The 23577-nt window shown below is 37.5% G+C and overlaps 1 protein-coding gene across 1 annotated transcript in view; it reads right to left on the bottom strand.

Annotated features, from left to right (window-relative positions):
* Positions 1 to 23577, bottom strand: part of MALRD1 (MAM and LDL receptor class A domain containing 1) — a 683830-nt gene that overhangs the window by 171959 nt on the left and 488294 nt on the right. The window contains exon 25 of the mRNA XM_034644348.1: positions 8633 to 8834. Within this exon, the coding sequence (XP_034500239.1) occupies positions 8633 to 8834 (202 nt within the window). The remainder of the gene's footprint in view (positions 1 to 8632; positions 8835 to 23577) is intronic.

Raw genomic sequence — 23577 nt, 5'->3', positions numbered from 1 at the left:
GAAGACTATGGGGCATGGCTGGATAGAGGCAGGGGGTCCTATTTCGTGGGATTATTTCACAGACAGAGACATATAAGTCAAGAATTGTACTAAAGGATATGAAACTTATTTAGTTGGTAATTGAGAGCTTCTAAGCATTTTTCTTCTTCTTTATAACTTGCATGAATTCGTGTATTTTGAATAGTTTCCCTTTTATCTCCCCTCTCTCCGTTTGAGTACAGACAGATAATTTATTATTCCTGGTTAACTTTATAATTTGGTCCATATGCTGCAGAATATGCAACCTTGATCATGATTAAAAAGAGAACTGGCCATTACGCAGGCCTGGATGATGTGGAGATTAGATATGACAGTATAACCTAGGGGACCCTGAAGCATGGGCTTGGTTGAGGGTATGCTTCCAACCAGCAATTTTAATTCTGATGGAGTGACACAGGGACCGTTAGAGATCACTCAGAGTGATGGCAGGGGAGTACATAGACCAGTTTCCAAAGCAAATATGCAAAGACAGTGGAATTAGCCAGTTTTACCCTCTGATTTACTTCATCTCACTTGATTCCCACTCGTTTTTCTGAGTTAGATTCTCAGTATTCCATTTAATTTTTGGAACTGTCCAAAATCCTTTCAACAAATTTAGTTCCTACTTAACGTTAGCTCAAGTCAGACCCTGTTGCTTGGAAAAAAAAAAAAAATTGTTACTGTGCTGAGTAAGAAAGATGCCAGATCTACTTTCCTGGAACGTACTCTATAATAGGTCCTAGAAGATGAATTTGGTAGTTCTCTACGTGTCAGTAAATTAGATAAATCAGTTATGCAGCCATTGCAGAAATTCTGATGAGTAATAAGGATGCCTTGAACTAGAGTTTGAGCAGTAAAATGGAAGCAAGGGGAGAAAAAGAAGGCCAGTCTATAGGATTTGCTGCCTGAGGTGTGTTTAGAGTAAGGTAACGGAGGGTTAAAAACACAAACAAATAAAAAAAAAAACCTTATATTCATAACCGCTCTTCCAATACAAATTCAGGACAGCACAAGGTAGACTCCCAACCAACACTGGTTGAATGAAGGGCAGGCCTTCTCAATTCACCAACACACTGAAGAGCACTGAGCCTCTCTACCTGCAGTGACACCTCCGCTTTCACCTGTCTGCCCTTACCACTACACCCCCTTACCTGTCCCCACCTCCTACTCTCTGCATTCTCTCCCTTTCTCTGTCATTCTTCTGACTCTCTGTACAAATCCAGCCCTGCATGATCATAAAACAGCAAATCTGGAAGGGGCTTAAGAGATCGTGTACTTCATTTCCCTGATGACAAAACATGGTCCACAGAGTTAAAATGATTTTCTCAGAATTATATATAGTTATTTAGTGAGAGAGTCATGATTTAGACTTTCGTCCAGCTGTCACCTCTCCACCACTCAATACATGTTTACTCCAAATGTCACATACCACTTTAGGCAACCTCCCTGCCCAGATCTTCAAGTGAATCCAGTGGAATTGCAACCAGTTTCTTTGGCGGTGTTGCATGCTTCCTGGCATGTATGTCACTATGGGGGTCCTGCTACCCCCATTAGAGAAACATCAGTTTAATTGATGATTTTCTAAAACTAGAGGCTCTGATGGTCAGGGTGAATGAGGCAGAAGAACGTATCAGTGAATTGAAGGANATTCTGGATTTTGGATGGCAGTTTGGTTGGAGGCACTTCTTTTACAGAAACTACACAAAGAAGATATTGCTTAATGGCAAAGTTCTTACTCTTTATTCATGCGTTTGTTTTTTAACTGTCCTCAAAAGTAGAATCTGTTCTATGACATAGTGGGCAACAACCTACTTATATTTAGGCAAATGTTAGCGACTCTGCTCACACAGTCAGCTATAATTGTTATGATTATTTAGAATAACACTACTCAGCCCAAATTCCCTAATCCTTGTGTTAGGCTCTGGAGATGAAACAGACAAGCTCCTCTTGTTCTTGAGGAGCTCAAAATCACGGGGAAGTGGTGTATAAATGCATGTATTGTATGTATGTATGTATACACATATGTATGTATGTTTGCATGTGTGTGACAAGAGCTAAGAAGAAGTAGGGGAGGAAAGAAAGGGAAGACACAGGACAGAGAAGACTGATGGAACAGTGACTGGGAGAAACTAAGAATGGAAATGACCAAGAACATTTACTCTTGGGGAGGGAGGAGTTAAAATGGCAGAGGAGTAGGGGACCCCTTTTTCAGCTGGTCCCCTGAGTCGAGTTGGATAGGTACCACACCAGCCTGAACATCCACGGAATCAGCATGAGACACAGGAAGATACATCTGGATCTCTACAAATGAACATCTCCAGAGATGAGCATTGAGGTACGAAGTGGGGAGCTGTGAAACCGAGCACAGATATCGGAAGATAAATGGAAGGGGGAGGGAGCCGCCGCGTTTGGGCCCGGGAAGCAGTAGCCACCTGCACGGGGGAGCGGGCGGACTCGCGGACGACACCCTGAGAGAGCGGACTGAGACCGTGAGCCGGGGAGCACGTGCCATCAGACGGAAACGGAGCTCCGGTGTGCTCACTGGATCCATACTGAGACTGGGAGCTCCGGGAGTGCATGTGGGGCGGCTGGTGGGTGGCGGCTGGTGATGTTAGAAACACAAAGGACAAAGATGCGCCAGCCCTGACAGTGAGGGCTGGGACGCCGGCTGTGGGGCGCATATCTCGGGACGCTGCAGGGTTGAGCAGCACCAACAGTAACAGAGTTAAAGTGGCCAGAACATCAGTGGAGAAGGGTCTGCGATCCCTCTGTTCTGAGACAGAGGCTGAGATTCGGCCACTGCTGCTCTGACTCTCAGAAGAGGCACAGCAAACCGCCAGGGAAAGCTGCCAGAGAACGAAAGCCTGGAAATACCGGCTCACAGTGTGCCCATCCCCATCCCCCCTCACAGGGGACACAGAGACTCTACCCAAAGAAGGTTACTCGAGTATCGGCACGGCAGGCCCCTCCCCCAGAAGGCAGTCTGAAAAATCAAGAAGTCCACATCCCTAAGATCCCTATAAAACAAGGGCACACGGCCTGGGTACTGGTCAAAATTTGGGCTATGGACAAGCCCGCAACCTCTCCTCACCAAAATGATGAGAAGGAGAAATCCACCCCAGCAAAGAAAAGACAATGAGTCTGTGGCCTCTGCCACAGAACTAATGGATATGGACACAACCAAATTATCAGAAATGGAATTCAGAGTAACAATGGTCAAGATGATGTGTAGAATTGAAAAAACTATTAACGAAAATGTTAATGAGAATATAGACTCTCTAAGGGAGGAAATGAGAGTGAATCCGGCAGAAATTAAAAACTCTATGAACCAAGGGGCGCCTGGGTGGCACAGTGGTTAAGCGTCTGCCTTCGGCTCAGGGCGTGATCCCAGCATTATGGGATCGAGCCCCACATCAGGCTCTTCCACTGGGAGCCTGCTTCTTCCTCTCCCACTCCCCCTGCTTGTGTTCCCTCTCTCGCTGGCTGTCTCTATCTCTAAAAATAAATAAATAAAATCTTTAAAAAAAAATTCTATGAACCAAATGCAGTCAAAACTAGAGGCTCTGATGACCAGGGTAAATGAGGCAGAAGAACTTATCAGTGAATTGAAGGATGGGTTAGTAGAAGAGAAAGCTAAAATAGAAACTGGGCTCAAAAAAATCCAATCTCAAGAATGTAGGTTACAGGAGATTACTGACTCAATGAAACATTCGAATGTCAGATTCATCCNTCGGCATCCCTGAAGGGGTGGAGAAAAACAGAGGTCTAGAAGAGATATTTGAACAAATTGTAGCTGAAAACTTCCCTAATCTAGCAAAGGAAAGAAGCATTCATGTCCAAGAGGCAGAGAGGACCCCTCCCAAGTTCAACCACGACAAACCTACGCCACGTCACGTCATAGAGCAATTCGCAAATAGTAGATCCAAGGATACAGTATTGAAAGCGGCCAGGGCAAAGAAATTTCTCACGTACCAAGGCAAAGGTATCAGGATTACGTCAGACCTGTCTACAGAGACCTGGAATGAGAGAAAGGCTTGGGGGGGCATTTTTAAAGCTCTTTCAGAGAAAAACATGCAGCCAAGGATCCTTTATCCAGCAAAGCTGTCATTCAGAATTGATGGAGAAATAAAGACGTTCCAAAATCGCCAATCATTAACCAATTTCGTAACCACGAAACCAGCCCTACAGGAGATATTAAGGGGGGCTCTATAAAGGTAAAAAGGCCCCAAGAGTGATAACAGAAAGTCACAATCGATAGAAACAAAGACTTTACTGGCAACATGGCATCATTAAAATCATATCTTTCAGTATGCAGTCTCAACCTGAACGGCTTGAATGNCGATTTCTCTAATGAATATGGATGCCAAAATCCTCAACAAGATCCTTGCTAATAGAATCCAACAGTACATTAAAAGGATTATCCATCATGACCAAGTGGGATTCATACCTGGGATGCAAGCATGGTTCAACACTCGCAAATCAATCAATGTGATACATCATATCAACAAGAAAAGACTCAAGAACCATATGATCCTCTCAATTGATGCAGAAAAAGCATTTGACAAAATACAGCATCCTTTCCTGATTAAAACCCTTCAGAGTGTAGGAATAGAGGGTACATTTCTCAATCTCATAAAAGCCATCTATGAAAAGCCTACTGCAAGCATTATTCTCAATGGGGAAAAGCTGGAAGCCTTTCCCTTAAGATCAGGAACACGACAAGGATGCCCACTCTCGCCACTATTATTCAACATAGTACTAGAAGTCCTTGCAACAGCAATCAGAAGACAAAAAGGGATCAAAGGTATCCAAATCGGCAAAGAAGAAGTCAAACTGTCTCTCTTTGCAGATGACATGATACTCTATATGGAAAACCCAAAGGAATCCACTCCCAAACTATTAGAAGTTATAGAACAATTCAGTAAGGTGGCAGGATACAAAATCAATGCCCAGAAATCAGTTGCATTTCTATACACGAATAACGAGACTGAAGAAAGAGAAATTAGGGAATCCATCCCATTTACAATAACACCAAAAACCATACGTTACCTTGGAATTAACTTAACCAGAGACGTAAAGGACCTATATCCTAGAAACTATAGATCACTTTTGAAAGATATTGAGGAAGACATAAAAAGATGGAAAAATATTCCATGCTCATGGATTGGAAGAATTAACATAGTTAAAATGTCCATACTACCCAGAGCAATCTACACTTTCAATGCTATCCCGATCAAAATACCGAGGACATTTTTCAAAGAACTGGAACAAATAGTCCTTAAATTTGTATGGAACCAGAAAAGGCCCCGAATCTCCAAGGAACTGTTGAAAAGGAAAAACAAAGCTGGGGGCATCACAATGCCGGATTTCGAGCTGTACTACAAAGCTGTGATCACAAAGACAGCATGGTACTGGCACAAAAACAGACACATCGACCAATGGAACAGAATAGAGAACCCAGAAATGGACCCTCGGCTCTTTGGGCAACTAATCTTTGATAAAGCAGGAAAAAACATCCGGTGGAAAAAAGACAGTCTCTTCAATAAATGGTGCTGGGAAAATTGGACAGCTACATGCAAAAGAATGAAACTTGACCACTCTCTCACACCATACACAAAAATAAACTCCAAATGGATGAAAGACCTCAATGTGAGACAGGAATCCATCAAAATTCTAGAGGAGAACATAGGCAACAACTTCTATGACATCGGCCAGAGCAACCTTTTTCACGACACATCTCCAAAGGCAAGAGAAATAAAAGATAAAATGAACTTATGGGACTTTATCAGGATAAAGAGCTTCTGCACAGCCAAGGAAACAGTCAAAAAAACTAAGAGACAGCCCACGGAATGGGAGAATATATTTGCAAAGGACACCACAGATAAAGGACTGGTATCCAAGATCTACAAAGAACTTCTCAAACTCAATACACGAGAAACAAATAAACAAATCATAAAATGGGCAGAAGATATGAACAGACACTTTTCCAATGATGACATACAAATGGCTAACAGACACATGAAAAAATGTTCAAAATCATTAGCCATCAGGGAAATTCAAATCAAAACCACACTGAGATACCACTTTATGCCAGGTAGAATGGCAAAAATTTACAAGGCAAGAAACAACAATTGTTGGAGAGGATGTGGAGAAAGGGGATCCCTCCTACATTGTTGGTGGGAATGCAAGTTGGTACAGCCACTCTGGAAAACAGTGTGGAGGTCCCTTAAAAAGTTAAAAATTGAACTACCCTATGACCCAGCCATTGCACTACTGGGTGTTTACCCCAAAGATACAGACGTAGTAAAGAGAAGGGCCATATGCACCNAGAGAAGGGCCATATGTACCCCAATGTTCATAGCAGCATTGTCCACAATAGCTAAATCGTGGAAGGAGCCGAGATGCCCTTCGACAGATGACTGGATTTGAAGTTGTGGTCCATATATACAATGGAATATTACTAAGCTATCAAAAAGAACGGTTTCTCAACATTTGCTGCAACATGGACGGGACTGTAGGAGATAATGCTAAGTGAAACAAGTCAAGCAGAGAAAGACAATTATCATATGATTTCTCTCATCTATGGAACATAAGAACTAGGATGATCGGTAGGGGAAGAAAGGGATAAAGAAAAGGGGGGTAATCAGAAGGGGGAATGAAACATGAGAGACTATGGACTATGAGAAACAAACTGAAGACTTCAGAGGGGAGGGGGTGGGGGAATGGGATAGACTGGTGATGGGTAGTAAGGAGGGCACGTATTGCATGGTGCACTGGGTGTTATACGCAACCAATGAATCATTGAACTTTACCTCAGAAACCAGGGATCTACTGTATGGTGACTAACATAATATAATAAAAAAACTTTTAAAAAAAAGAACATTTACTCTTGGAAAGACAGAGGATTTTCCCTGAGACAAATAGTGACAAAAAATGAGTTTGGCTGTGGAGAAAGGCACATTTAGAGGTGGTTAAAAAAAAAAAAAAAAAAGGTTAAGGGAGTTTGTTATGAAAGGGGATTATTTTCTATTCAAATGATATAAGAACATTGGCAGTATAAAGAAAGTTCAAGGGAGCAGCTGGGAGATTTGAGGATTATTGTAGAAAAGCAGTGCCAGGGAATGGGAAATAGATGTGTGTAGGACCCTTGACCACCAGCTAAGGTGATAAACCAAAAGTTTTAGTGGTCCCAATGAGCACGACCAGCAGCAGCCTGGAAAATACAAATGGTTCAAGTAATCCAATTCCAAAGACTGATAAGACCATTATGACCGAACGTGACCTGGATACTTGTATTTGTTCTAGAGAGTTAGTCTGATAAATAAACATGTTAAGGCATGTGGCATACTTAGCACGATGCCTGGCACTTAATTAGAACAAAAATGTATCTTTAAAAAATTGGACATAAAATAATTCAAAGTGCTGATTGAGAATGGAATTGAGATGTTAGATCAGTAGATCTGGAGTTATTAGAAAGAAAAGTATAAAGCAGCTGTTTTATGGAAGAAAGCAGGATACACTCAGAATCTGCAATTGTTTTTTTTCTTCTTAATTATGTTTGAAAACAGGTTTAGGAGGAGGAATCAGGAAGTAGAGGATGTAATGATCAGATGAAATTTTCAACCTTAAAATTTCAGACAGAATAAGATCCAGGATGCAAGTGTGGAAGCTGGTTATGGAGGAAAAATATTTATGAAGGTAACTAGAATTGAAAAGGTCAACATTTTATAAAGGCTGAATGACCTGGAAGTTGAAATTGCCCAGGATTTAGGATCCAGAGAAAGACAATTAGGAGGGATAAGAACCCAGATGTGTGGCCTTAAAAAGAAGAAGCTTAATTTTTTTTAATTTCTATTTTTTTTTTAAGTAATCTCTACACTTAGTGCAGGGCTCAAACTTACAACCCGAGATCAAGAGTTACATGCTCTACAGACAGAGCCAGCCAGGCGCCCCAGATAGAAGAAACTTTTAAATAACTCTGTAAAAATAAAATTTCAAATGAGGCATAGGGTAGCCAGAAAGACAATGACCCTATTATTTAACATTGAAAATCTGAAGACTTTTTAAAGAACAAACGGCCACTTAGGCGGAAGCATCATAAATAGCAGAAATTCAGATTTCAGTTAAGGGGGCGATTTCTTTCAAAAAGCGTTATTGACAAGACTCTTGTTTTGACTAAGAATTCTAGATTGTACAGTAGAAACAGTGAGGAGAAGGGAAATGACCCAGGGAATGGGGGAAAGATTATATGGATGGAAAAGACACTTTGGAAGATGATAGGTGAGCAGAAGGCTCCTTACCTTGTGTAGTTCTTGTGAACATTTAGAAATAAAAAAAGTAGACAACAATGTTCTTCTAATGAAACTAACTTCCCCCTATGTCTCTTAAAGGACTGTAATCAAAGTAATTTGGTTGCCTAGAGGACATGGAAACTTGATGGTTAAGCTCACGGGCAGAAAAACTTTACCTCTTACAATATATACTGCTCTGCCTTCAATATATGAATACTACTGGACCTGGAAACAAATGTTATTCATTAGGAAGTCCCAGTTCTTCTATATTTGGATAGTAAAGACAATCCTTGCACACCCCATCTACTAAAGAAACCACTTACCTCCAAAGACACATTCTGGGGTGAAAGTGATGTCATCAAGGGCAATAAAGATGTCCTCCTCTCCAGCCAAATCAGCTTCAAATGCCACTTTAAATGCACTGTTACTGGAGAGAGGTACATGTCCATACATCCAACCGGTTCTTTTGTTTCCAATCACTGACCACACGAGGATGTTTAGCCCAGATTCCTCAATGGTATATACCTAATAAGGGGGGCAAAAAAAGAAAAGGCAACTCTTTATGGTTTGGATGTTAGAGATATATGGGCGTCCTGGTTGTTAATGGAAGAAAAGAGTCTGGCAATGGGACAGCATGACACCCTGACTATAATACATTCTATCTGCACAAATTGGGGTTACAGAGTGAGTTATATTTTCTTTAAGTAGTCAGACCTTTGTTTTTGTCATGTCAATTTCTGTGTATCACGGCCAAAACCTGTAACTATCTTAAGAATCTAAAAGAGCGGGAAGGAGCTATAAAACTAGAATTTCTCATTGCTAAAGGACTTGGTCTATGTTTCCCCAAGGTTGTTTTAAAAGAACACTTATCATAAGTTAACATGACCATNTGGGACAGCATGACACCCTGACTATAATACATTCTATCTGCACAAATTGGGGTTACAGAGTGAGTTATATTTTCTTTAAGTAGTCAGACCTTTGTTTTTGTCATGTCAATTTCTGTGTATCACGGCCAAAACCTGTAACTATCTTAAGAATCTAAAAGAGCGGGAAGGAGCTATAAAACTAGAATTTCTCATTGCTAAAGGACTTGGTCTATGTTTCCCCAAGGTTGTTTTAAAAGAACACTTATCATAAGTTAACATGACCACATACAGTCATTTTAGAAGCCAGAGTAATGTGCAGAACATATTTACTATTTTGATAAATAGGGAATCTTCCTGAATTAACTACCTAACATCAATACCCAGGGCTTTTTAAATGCAAGGACTAACAGATTCAACACATAAAAGTGAAATAGCAATAAAGTTAGCTTTGAAACCAACCACCAGGCCAAGTTCTAATAATCTTTTTGAACAGTAAAAAACAATTCAAAACAAAACAAAAAATGCCATTTCCTAGTGCTCTTCAAAAAAAATCTGTATTTTAAACAACAAAAACAGGCAAGGCTATAAACATATTTTTCTATATTACCTTTCTGTACCTTTCAGTTATCATGTCTATATATGTGTGTATATTATATATATATATATATATATATATATATGTTAGCAATCACTTACACAACTCTTTCTTTTACATGGGGAAAAAATATGACTCAGAGAAAGGAAAACACATAATAGTAATTTTCTTCTACTGCAACAGTATTTTTGTCCAATGACATGGCTCCCTACTAAAAAATCCTACTTTCTCACTTTTTTTCTTAGTATCAAAATTTAACTAAAGATAACTTATCCTACAAAAGTTTATCTAAATTTTATACTATCAGGAAAAAATAACACCACTCATTCTGTTGCATGTAATGATACGATATTATATAGCATTCCAGAAAGACTCCCCAGAGCCACCAAATTACCTAGAGCCAGAAATTAGCATGCTGCTAATGTTCACTATTACAGAAAGTCTAAGTCAGAAATCCAGCTATTAATGGAAGTTAAAAAAAAATTAAAAACACATCAAGATGATCATAGAGAAAGAAACATAGAAAAACGTGCCCAAAATTTGGGAACCTGAAAAGTGAGATTTAACATCAACAGTATGGAAAAGCACACATTTCCTAAGCAAAAAGCACTTTTTATATTGATCCCTCAATAAATGAAATAAACTAAAAGTCAGTATGAAGGGAATCTGGGTCAACTGAGTGTTTCCAGTCTCACACATAAGCAGACACTCATCCCAAAGTTCTAAGATCTGGTGGGTATCTATTTCTCAAATAAATACAAATTTCCTCCACTTAAAAAAAAAAATGAAAAGGTAAGAAGCTTCCAATTCAATGTGATAGCAGGACAACTTTATAAAGTCAGCCTAAGTTGAATTATCTCCTTTTTTCCCTTCATAAATCCTGAGTTACAACATAAAGATTTAAAAGGGAATGGCATTATTTTATTTATTTTATAACTCTTTTTCTGGAAAAACCAATTCAGAAAACCAAATTACATGAAAACACAACCCAACACTTTTTGCTTTTTTCAAAACCCTAGTATAAATGTATTATATTAATATATTTATTTTTATTGTTTTTCAATTAATTTTTTTCAGTCATCTTGATCTTCAATTAATCTTATATGCTCTTGCCAAATTTTATTTCCCTCACTCTCCTTTTACTCTGCTTCTCCTAAATCCACCATGACATCCCCTGCCTCTTCTCCCTCCCCTGCGCCCCATCATGAGCGTTACCTCTCTAATAGACTTCAACCTATGCTACCCGATATTTCACCCTACCACAGTCCGCATTCATTCTGATCAACATCACTAATTCACTACTTAATTTCAGCGAAACTTTTTGACAATCTCATGGATTGTTTCAATTGTAATATGTACTTATAATACTACCAATGCATTAAAATGAATAATTTCATGTTATATCCAGTGTTTCTGTAGCCACAATGGCCAATGGTAAAAATAGGAGGATCATTTAAGGGCTCTATATAATGCTGGGTTTTTTTTATGGCAAATGAGAAATCCACAAAAGGCTAATATTATTTATTTCTGTTTTTCAGTGAAAACAATATTCATTATCTTAAGAGAAATTTTTGTGATAACTGCCAGCAAATATTTATTTTTCAAAAACATATTACTTTGAAAAAGGAAAATGACTAATATCCTTGAAAAATAATTTTAATTTGTTCCTAATTTTATATCTTATTACACACATTTTGCTGAAAACCAACTTATGTTGCAATAATAACTTATTATTTGAAATAGCTTCTAAAATCAGCTGCTGGACAAATAATTTGGATATGTCTATTCTGATATTCTAAATTCTGGTTGGACACATACCCGTTAATATAATAATAGTCTAAATTATGTATTACAAAACAATCATTTTACCATGATTTTTATAAAAATATGGATTCAAAGAATATGTAAATAAAAATATTATCATGTTTAGATATTAAACCAAGATATTATATTCAAGGATGATACTATAGTTGTAACTGCTTATGATATAGGGCAGGGAAAATTTGAAGAGAACTTGCTAAATCACAACACAGAATAAAATGATATCTCATTTAAATAGAAATATTATAATAATATTCAATTCAATATATGATAAGTTTTGTTGAGGAGGAAACGCCTCAACACTTACTTAAAGTGGGCATACCTTTGGAGGAAAACATTTAACAAAAGATATGATGAGGTAATAGAAAATACGAGTTAATGATTAAATTACAGAACAGTATGGAAACCAGAGAGCAGCTATCTTGACCATACCCAAGTATGCAGGTTTTCTGTTAAAGAACTAAAAGAACCCAATTAGAAGATTTTCCTGAAGTACCTCTCCTGCAGCCAGTCACAATCTCTAAGTGCCTGCAACATGGAAGGTAGGCTGGTGTTGACTTAGAGTCTCCCAGTGGATACTTCCAGATATCAGAAACACTTTATCCATTTCACTATGTATTTAGCTTATTGAAATTAGTGCATGAAATGAAGCAACAAGATGAAACCTTGGCTTTACTTGGTCCCAGTTACTCTCAGCTGTTCTGCCAGATGTCTGTTCTTTAATCACCACTGACAGGGTAAAGTAATGAACTGAGCTACATTTAGTCCTTATCAGTGCATGGTTTCTCATGGCTTCATTTGAAAACACTCAAATTTATATAACAGAAGAAAGAAAAAATCAAAAGTAATGAAAAGGGAAATTTCCTTCAAAAAGAAGAGGTTATAGGCATTAAAGTTATTTAATAAAAGAGAAATAACATTATCCATATTAATGAAAATTTAGCACATTCACATATGTTACATGAAGCCTACTACATGTGTGAATGTAGGGTGGGACCACTGACTACCCTCCACAAATCTGGAATTAGAGCTGTAGAGAGATTTTAAACAATCCATTACTCGTACACAGCACAGGCTTCCATCCTTCATATGGCATATAAAAGAGATTAGAAATCATCACACTGGTCCTAACAATAAGAAAAAAGCTGAGCTGAAAATTAATAGCTCTTCTTAGATCCATCAAATAATTGATGTCACAGAGCCATCATGACCACTGCCCCCAAAATTAGAGAGAATAATAGGTGGACATAAAGAATCACAGCTTACTGGGGCGGAAGCCCAAGGACAGAAACTCCTGCAGGAACCAGTAGCAGGGGAGGAAAACCCGGACTGAAACTGATGAATTGTGGAGGCTCACTGTAGAAAAGTTTCAAGGTTAAACATTCTTGAAGGGATCCTACACTTCTGTGAGTTTGATCTCTAAGAGCCCCACCAGTTTCTTGTATTGAAAATTAGAGAAAAACTCCCTCAAAATTTTGGCAAATAAAGGGAAAATTAGCCATTATGATATATATCCAAAGTATTCTGTTCTTCTTAGCAAGACCTACCCTCAAGACAAATCACTTAAACAGACTGTAACTTACTGGGGTTTAACCAAACTGGAGAAAGGAAAACACCTAACTCCAGCTCCTAGTAGCATTGCAGGTGGGAAAAGGGCAAGAAGCAATTCCAGCAACTTTTAGCCTTCCCGTCTTACCTCAGGAGTGGACCTAAACAAACAAATAAGCAAGCAAACAAACAAATAAGCAAGCAAACAAACAAAAAAACCAAAAAAAACTGGAGAGGCAATTATGAAGGATGCAACCCAGTGGCACTTAAAGACTCACTGAGACCTAATCATAGGCTCCACAACTTACCAGCACGTGAGTAGGGCTTCTGNCCCAAAAAAACTGGAGAGGCAATTATGAAGGATGCAACCGAGTGGCACTTAAAGACTCACTGAGACCTAATCATAGGCTCCACAACTTACCAGCACGTGAGTAGGGCTTCTGTGTAAGAACAGGGCAATACAAGCACACTGCAGGCCTCATTTACAAATAAATCTCTCTGGAAACCCAAAGAGAACAGTGAAGACAAAAATAAAGACAACAGGGAAATTACAACTGACATCTACAGCTACAGCAAAGAGTAAACATATCCTAACCTCTAGCCAGATACATATAAAACCTCACGCTGAAGGCCTAATTCCTTTTACCCAGTACATCATGTCAGTCTGTCAAAAAAGACAAAAAAAAACACAATTTGAAGAGACAGAGCAAGCATCAGAACCTGGTTTAGATATGGTAGAAATGCTGGAATTATCAAGAAGGGAATTAATATAGGTATAATTAATAAGGTAAGGGCTCTAATGGAAAAAGTAGACAGTATGCAAGAATGGAGGGAGAGTATAAACAGAGAGATGGAAACTAAGAAATAATTAAAAGGAAATGCTAGAAATAAATAAAATTACTCTAGCAGAAATGAAACATGCCTTTGGTGGACTCATCTATTGATATCTATTGCATACAGGAGAGGAAAGAATGAGTGAGCTTGAAGATATGTTCAATAGTAACTACTAAATCTTAAATGTGAAAAAAAAAAAAGACTGAAAAAAATGAAACAGAATGTCAAAGAACTGTGGGATGGTTCCAAAAGGTGTAATATGCTGTAATGTAAATACCAGGAGAAGAGAAAGAACAGAAGAAATATTTTAAGTGTTAATGAATGATAATTTTCCAAAATTAATGATAAACACCAAACCACAGATCTGGAAGATCTGTGACCACCAAATATTTATCTACACCTTGGCATATAATATTAAACTGCAGAGAATCAAAGACGAGGAGAAAATCTTGAGAGAAGCCACAGGGCATTGGGGAGGGTAAATACCTTAATTATAGTGAAGCAAGGGTAAGAATTACATCAGACTTCTTTTTAGAAACTATGCCAACAAAAAGAGACTGGAATAAAAATATTTAAAATACTGATAGAGAGGGGGGAAAAAAAGACTCCCATCTGGAATTCTGTATCCAATAAAATTATTCACCAAATTAAAGAATAAAGATTTTCTCAGCAAACATAAGTTAAAACAATTTTTTTATTAGTCCACCTGCCTTACAAGTAAAGTTAAGATAAATTCTTTAGAGAGAATGAAAATTATATTTACACAGAAAATCCAATTTACACAAAGAAGAACGTTAGAGAAGAATAAATGAAGTAAATAAAATATTTTATTTTTTTGTTATTAATTGATCCAAGAGGTAACAGTTTGTTCAAAATAAAAATAGCAAAAATGTATTCAGTGATTTTAGTTTTGGGGTAAATGAAATAAATGAATGGCAACATGTTATAAGAATAGAAGGGAGGACTTGAAAATACTCTTTATAATGTTCTTGCACTACCCATGAAGTGAAATAATGTTATTTGAAAGTAGACCTAGATTACTTAGAAATGCATATTGCAAATTCATGGGCCAAAAATTAGAAAAAATAAAGTTTAAACAGAAGCATAATTGATATGCTATGAAAGGAGAAAAAAAGGAATCAAACAAAACACTCAATTAAAACAAAGGCAAAAAAGAGTAGAGGACTAAAAACCAAACAAACAAACAAGCAAACAAAAAAAAGAACAAGGCCAACAAGTATAAAAGAGAAACAAATATACTAGATATTANACTATGAAAGGAGAAAAAAAGGAATCAAACAAAACACTCAATTAAAACAAAGGCAAAAAGAGTAGAGGACTAAAAACCAACCAAACAAACAAGCAAACAAAAAAAAGAACAAGGCCAACAAGTATAAAAGAGAAACAAATATACTAGATATTAACCCAACTACCAATAATCACTTTAAATGTTAGTTTTCTAAATATACCAATTAAAGAGATTGTTATAGTGGATTTTTAAAAAAAGACCCAACAATATGTCATTTATAAGAAACTCAAATTAAGGGACACCTGGGTGGTTCAGTTGGTTAAACATCTGCCTTCGGCTCAGGTCATATTCAGGGTCCTGGGATCAAGTCCTGCAACAGGTTCCTTGTTCATCAGCGAGCCTGCTTCTCCCTCTCTCTCTGCTGCTCCCCCTGCTTGTGAGCATGCGCTCTCTCTCTCTCTCTTTCTCTCTCTCTCTCACACACACACACAATGAATAAAACTTAAAAAAAAAAAACCTCAAGTTAAATATAAGGATACAGATAGGTTAAAAGTGAAAGGATAAAGATATACCATGTTAATATTAACGAAAAGAAAGCTGGAAAAGCTATATTAACTTTGGACAGAGCAAATTTCAGAGAAAGAAAAATTATTAGGGACAAACAGGGTATTACAAAATCAAGACAGTGGTCAATCCTTTAAAAAGATAGCAGCCCTGCATATGTATGCACCTAATAGCACAATGTCAAATGCCTGAGACAATAACTGGAAGAGCGGCAAGGAGAAACGGATGAATCCATGCATATAATTGGAGCTTCAATATCCCTCTATCAGTAATTGACAATCAGGAGGCAGCAAATCAGTAAGGGCATAGTTGAACTGAACAGCGTCAATCAACTTTACGTTTATAGAATACTCCATGCAGCAACAAGAGAACACACATTCCTCTCAAATTCACAGGGAATACTCAGAAAGACTGATGACATTNTCTCTCTCTCACACACACACACACACACAATGAATAAAACTTAAAAAAAAAAAACCTCAAGTTAAATATAAGGATACAGATAGGTTAAAAGTGAAAGGATAAAGATATACCATGTTAATATTAATGAAAAGAAAGCTGGAAAAGCTATATTAACTTTGGACAGAGCAAATTTCAGAGAAAGAAAAATTATTAGGGACAAACAGGGTATTACAAAATCAAGACAGTGGTCAATCCTTTAAAAAGATAGCAGCCCTGCATATGTATGCACCTAATAGCACAATGTCAAATGCCTGAGACAATAACTGGAAGAGCGGCAAGGAGAAACGGATGAATCCACGCATATAATTGGAGCTTCAATATCCCTCTATCAGTAATTGACAATCAGGAGGCAGCAAATCAGTAAGGGCATAGTTGAACTGAACAGCGTCAATCAACTTTACGTTTATAGAATACTCCATGCAGCAACAAGAGAACACACATTCCTCTCAAATTCACAGGGAATACTCAGAAAGACTGATGACATTCTGAGCCTTCAAATACACTGTAGCAAATTTGAAAGAACAGAAATCACACAGTGTATGCTCTCAGATCACAATGGAGTTTAACTAGAAAACAATAACAGGAAGATATATGGGAAACCCAAAAATACTTTGGAGATTACACGACACACTTCTTAATAACACATGGGTTAAAGAAGAAATCACAAGAAAAAACTAAAACTATTTCAAATTAAATGAAATGAAAGTACAATTACTTAAAATTTGTGGGATGCGGTGAAGCAGTGATTAGAGGGAAATTTTATAGAATTAAATTCATATAACAGAAAGAATGAAAGATCTAAAATCAATCACCTAACCTGGTTCTTTGAAAACAATAATAAAATTACTAAACTTTAAGTCAATTTACCTAAGGAAGCAAAAGAAGATGCAAATGCAAACATCAGAAATGACAGAGGAACTATGACTACTGACAGCATAAAAGGATAATAAAGGATTATTATTAACAACTCTATGCCCACAAATTAGATTAACTAGACAAAATGACCAATTCCTTGAAAGGCATATCTATCAAAATTTACACAAGGACAAATAAATAGTCTAAATAGGCCTGTAATATTAAAGAAATTGAGTCAATTATTCCAAAAGAGAAAGCACCAAGAGCAGATAGGTTCACTGGTAAATTCTACCAAATATTTAAGAAAGAAATAATACCAATTATCTATAATCATGACCAGAAAATAGAAGAAGAAACATTTCCAAATCCATTCTATGAGGCCAGCTTTACCTTAATACCAAAACCAGGCAAAGACAACACTAGAAAGAAAAACTACAGACCAATATCTCCCATGAACATAGATTTAAAAATTCTCAACAAAGTATTGGCAAACTGAATCCAATAATGTATAGAAAGAATGATAAATAACCATTAGATGAGATTTATTCCAGGGATGCTAGGTGGATAAACACTGGGAAATCGATTAATGTAATCTATCAGCAAGATACAGAAGAAAAATCATACAATAATATTGATCCCTGATATGCAGAAAAAACATATGACAAAATCCAACACGTATTCGTAATAACAACTCGTAGGAAACTAGAAATAGGAAAGAAACTTCCTCAACTTGATAAAGAACATCTACAAAAAACCTATAGCTATCTCCATTCCTCATGGTGAGATTCTATACACTCTCCTGCTAAGATCAGGAATAAGTAAGGATGTCTGCTCTCACTGCTTCTATTCTACATTGTACTGGAAGTCCTGGCTAATGCAATACATAGAATAAAGAGAAGAAAAGGAATTAAAAACTATACTGATCAGGGGTGCTTAGGTGGCACAATCGGTTAAGCTTCCAATGCTTGGTTTGGGCTCAGGTAGTGATCTCAGGGTCCTGAGATCCAGCCCCATGTCAGGCTCCACGCTCAGTGAGGAGTCTGCTTGCAATTCTCTCTCTCCCTTTGCCCCTCCCCACCTCTCTCTTTCTCTCAAATAAATAAATCTTTAAAAAAAAAAGATACACTGATAAAAAAAAAATAAAAATGCTTTTGTTTGCAAATGACATGATTGCCTACATAGAAAATCCTAAAGAATCAACAACAAAAAAACTTCTGAAACTATTAAATAATTTATAGCAAGGTTGCAGGATACAAGGTTAATATATAAAAGTCATTTATTTTCCTATAACCCAACAATGGACAATTGGATTTGAAATTAAAAACATAATACTATTTATATTAGACCAAAAAGTACATGAGTCATATGAAGAACATTATAAAACTGATGGAAAAAATGAAAGAGCTAATTAAATGGATGATATTCTATGAAGAAGACTCAATATTGTCAAGGTCTAAGTTCTTCTCAGCTTGATATCAATAGATTCGATTCAATGCCAGCCAAAATCTCAGCAAGTAACTTTGAGGCTACTGAAAAACTCATTCTAAAGTTTATAAGGGAAGACAAAAGACACATAATAGTCAAGACAATATTGAAGAATAAGAACAAAATCAGAGAACTGACACTACCTGACTCAAGACATTTCAAAGCTATAGTAATCAAGGCAACGTGGTATTGGTGAAAGATTGGACAAACTGATCAATAGAACTGAAAAGTGAACCTGGAAACAGACCCACACATATACAGTCAACTGATTTTTGATAAAGGAACAAAGGCAACTTAATGAGGGAGATTAGTATTTTCAACAAATGATATTGAAACAACTATATCCACACGCAAAAAAGTGATCTTAGACATGGAAATNAAAAAAAAAGTGATCTTAGACATGGAAATTCCATATCTCACCAAAATGAATTAAAGTGATTCATAGACCTAAATGTCCACCACAAAACTATAAAACTTCAAAGAGATAACTAACACAAGGGAAAAATCTATATGATCTTGGGTTTTGAGATGACTTTCTAGCTATAAAACAAGAATCATGATTCATGAGTGAAAAAAATTGGTAAGGTAGATTTCACTGAAATTAAAAACTTCTGCTCTGTTAAGAACACTCTTAGGACAATGAAAAGGCAACACAAAAACTGGAGAAAATAATTTTTTTTAAGGATTTATTTATTTGAGAGAGAGAGTGAGCATGAGAGACCAAGTGGGGAGAGGAGCAGAGGGAGAGGGAGAGAGAGAATCTCAAGCAGACCACAGAGCCCAACTTGAGGTCCAATCCCATGACCCTGAGATCATGACCTGAGCCGAAACCAAGAATCGGATGCTCAACTGACAGAGCCCCCCTACCCAGGTGCCCCTAGAGAAAAGATTTTAAAACACAAATTTGGTAAAAGAATTAGTATCCAAAATATGCAAAACATTTAAAACAAAAATAAGAAAATAACCCAATTAAAAAAGGGAGAAAAGAGTTGAAGAGACACCTCACCAAAGCAGTAATAAAGATGGCAAATAAGCATTGGAGAAACTCTCAACATCGTATATCATCAGGGAAATACAAATTAAAATAGCTAAAACACCTAGAAGAACAGCTAAAATCCAAATCACTGAAAACACCAAATCCCAGCAAGGAACAACCAAAACTCTATCATTGCCGGTGGGAATCCCAAATGGTATAGCTACTTTAGAAGACAATTTTGCAGTTTCTCACAAAACTAAATACACTCTTATCATATGATCCAGCAATTGTGCTGCCAAAGGAGTTGAAAACTTATTTCCATACAAGAATCTACACATGAATGATTATAGCAGATTTATAATTGTCAAAACTTGGAAGTAATGAAGAGGTTCTTCAGTGGGTAAATGGATATACAAACGTTGGTGCATCTGTGCACTGGAATCTTCTTTTGGGATAAAAGAAAAAAATGAGCTATCAAGCCACAAAAAGATATGAGGGAACTTCAGTGTATATTTCTAAGTGAAAGAAGCCAATCTGAAAAAGCTGTAAAACTAGAAAACTTCTAGAAGATGACAAAGGAAAAAATCTAGGTGACTCTGGGTTTTGTTTTGTTCTTGTTTTTTGGTTTTGTTCATTTGTTTTTGCTGTTTTTATTTGTGTGTGTGTGTGTGTGTGTGTGTGTGTGTGTGTGTGTTTTGAATAAGAGGTAAGCTTATGGATAATAGTGCAGGACAAAGTGGGTAGATGCCAGGGCCTGTAGTAATGAGCTTCCCAGGAATAGACAAATAGACAGGAACAGACCAGACAGACAAGCAGACAGACAGACAGAGGGACAGGAAGACAAAGTCAAATGGGTAAGAGGCCAGGACCAGCCTCAGCAGCTGCGTCTGGGCTGCAGGTCCAGTTTTGCCCTGGGGACCTAGACAATGGATGGGGCTGGCGTGGGCCTCAGTTCCCATCATGCCCTCTCCTCACTCGGTCTTGTGCCTCACCAGAAGCCCGGGACCTTTTGCATGTGGTTTCCGGGAGTACAGAATGGTTGTTTTGGGAGTTTGGGGAAGGCAGAGGGTGAAGGCGCTTGGAGGCTCCCTGGGGAGGTGGAGGTCTGGGTGATGTGGGGTTAGCAGCAGCAATGGGGAGAATCTGCTCAGTAGGGGGACTCTGTGTCCCGGGCAGGCCCCTCACACCCTGCCCACCACACCAACATGGTGTGATCAATACAGTTTCAAGTAACATTCTACCTTTATGGATTTCTGGAAAAGGTGAAACTATCTACAGACACAGTAAAGGAGATGAGTGGTTGCCAGGGGCATTGGAGAAGGAAGGGAGGAATAGGTCGAGCACAGGGGATTTTTGGGGCAGTGACCCTGGTCTGTACGATACTGCCGATACAGGTCATTACACATATATGAAGACCATGGAATGCACAGCACCAAGTGTGAGCCCTAATGTCAACTATCGACTTTACTAACAAAGTGCTAATAGTGATTCATCAATTACAACAAATGCGCCACAGTAATGTAAGATGTTAATAACAGTGCAACACTGGGGAGAGGTGGGGGGTATGTGGGAACCATCTGTACATTCTGCTCATTTTCTCTGTAAACCTAAAACTGCTCAAAATTTAAAGTATTAATTAGAAAATATTTTTAAAAGCCCAAATATACACAGTATAGAGATGACAGAGCTAGTATGGAATTTTTCTTATTTGCTTTGACTCACTCAATTGCCTATTTTATTGGAAAAACACTAATGTCTAATCCATTTCAACACCAAACACTATTCAAATGGTCACTTGGTCCTCTCTCTCTTATTCAAAAGATTTATTTATTTTAGAGAAAAAGAGAGAGAGAGAGCACGCTTGTGAGTGGGTGGAGGAAGAGAGGGAGAGAGAAAATCTCAAGCAGGCTCCACACTCAGTGCAGAGCTCAATACGGGACTCAACCTCATGACCCTCAGATCATGATCTGAGCCTAACCAAGGGTCTCACACTTAACAGACTGAGCTACCCAGACGCCCAGTCCTCTGAACACATTTACTCTCTCTTTCCTCCCTTCCCTCTTTCCATCACACTTCCTACTTCCAATATTGGACATTTCAAAAAGTCAGGTGGCCCATCATCTCTTACCTTGCAAATGCCAAAAACTTTCCCCAATTTCCTCTTAAGAAACCAAGCATCTTTGTCTCCAGATGNAGAGGAATGGGTGATTAAAAAACAAACAACAACAAACAAAAACCAAAAAAAACTTGGCATGTTCGGAATTTGAATTGAAAAGCAATCTACAATTCAGCTCTGTCTTTAAAATTTGAAGAAACATATCACTCTTTTTGCTTTGTCTTTCTCATTTGAGATAGGGGATAGAGAACCCCAGTCTCTTATCTACTATCTCAAAGCAAACGAAGTAAGTTCATTCACACGAAACCACTGTTCAAATTCAAAAGGACTACCCCAAATTGGTTGGTGATTATTTGTGGTATAAGGAGGCATTTCTGGTCACCTCTATCATATTCAAAAGTGTGAAACCTTGCTTAGTGTTTAACTTTCTTAGCAATAAGAAGGCTGAACAGTTTTATGATCAGGGGCTAGGACCCAGATTCTAATCCTGGCCATGCCAATACTAATTGGATGTCTTAGGCTAAATTATTTAATCTCTTTAAACTTTGGCTTATCCTCTATTAAATAGAAGAAATATTAATATCTACCTGATAAGTCTGTTATTATGTCTAAATTAAAATAGTGTAAATAAAATAAGTACTAACACTAAGCACATTTCCTTTTTATTATTTATTATTCACATGTCTGCAATTACATGTCCTATTTCATCTATTCTAAGAAAAGAGTTCACATATTAGGATGAGTATGTTAATGAGAATGTTAACTGGATGATTTCATTATGAAAAGCTGATACTCTTTGGTGGGATTTGAAAAAAAAATTACAATGTAATTTCAGGTTTCTCAGATTTTTTACAAAAGCACTGCTAGGGTCCTTGCAAATAAAGGGAATGAGAACCAGAGAGCTTCAGAAATGTTCTAAGTTTCCAGTCATTAGTTAGTAACTTAGGAAGCTGGATCTAGGACGCAGGTCTCCTATATTTCAGTTGATTGCCTTTCCTGGACATCACTCATTTTGCAATAAACATCACAGGCTATATCAGAGGAGGAAGAGCTGAGAAAAATGACAGCTACTATCCATGTAGAAACTGAAATGGCTGATTTGTATGGAGCTCTACAACACTAACTTCACTTTCTTTGAAAGAAGCAGACTATTCAGAAGTAATCAGAAATAAAGAACCAACCAAATGTCTCTTAATAGCAGAATGACCTGGGTAGCATTCAATGTTAGGCTGATACAGTTTTTCTTCCACCTGACAATATCACTGTACAGACCAACTTTAAAATGCTTTCAAAACAACTTCCCTCAAAGTGAAGGACAATTCGGACTGCAAAACAGCAAAGAGAAAAACATGGAACTGTGAGCTGATTCTCTTTAGTGTGTTCTGCAAAATTGTAACTATATGGAGAAAATGGTCTCTGGTTGTGATGGGTAACTGAAAACACATATTTGCCTATATTCCTCAAAACCGTTCCACTGTAAAGACAGGAAAAATTCTGAAATAAATCCCCAGAATCACTGAAAAATTGGGAACACAGCTACCAACACACAAAAATAGTTTTTAAGGACTTTCTGTAAACCAAATGGAAACTGTTTGATAAAAATACATAAAATTGAGAAACTTGCAAACCCCTACAGGTGAAACAAGGATGAACAAAAAAGTGTTCCCAGCAGAATTCTGGAATAACCCAAATTGATGGAGGGCATAATGAAGGAGCAATGCATGTGTCACCAAATTAATCAAATNGCAAACAAAAAAAAGAACAAGGCCAACAAGTATAAAAGAGAAACAAATATACTAGATATTAACCCAACTACCAATAATCACTTTAAATGTTAGTTTTCTAAATATACCAATTAAAGAGATTGTTATAGTGGATTTTTAAAAAAAGACCC

The sequence above is a fragment of the Ailuropoda melanoleuca genome, chromosome 15 (genome assembly GCF_002007445.2).
Source record: "Ailuropoda melanoleuca isolate Jingjing chromosome 15, ASM200744v2, whole genome shotgun sequence".
Classification (NCBI taxonomy): Eukaryota; Metazoa; Chordata; class Mammalia; order Carnivora; family Ursidae; genus Ailuropoda; species Ailuropoda melanoleuca.
The sequence above is the reverse complement of the archived record's forward strand: the minus strand, read 5'-3'. Positions and strand labels throughout refer to the sequence as shown.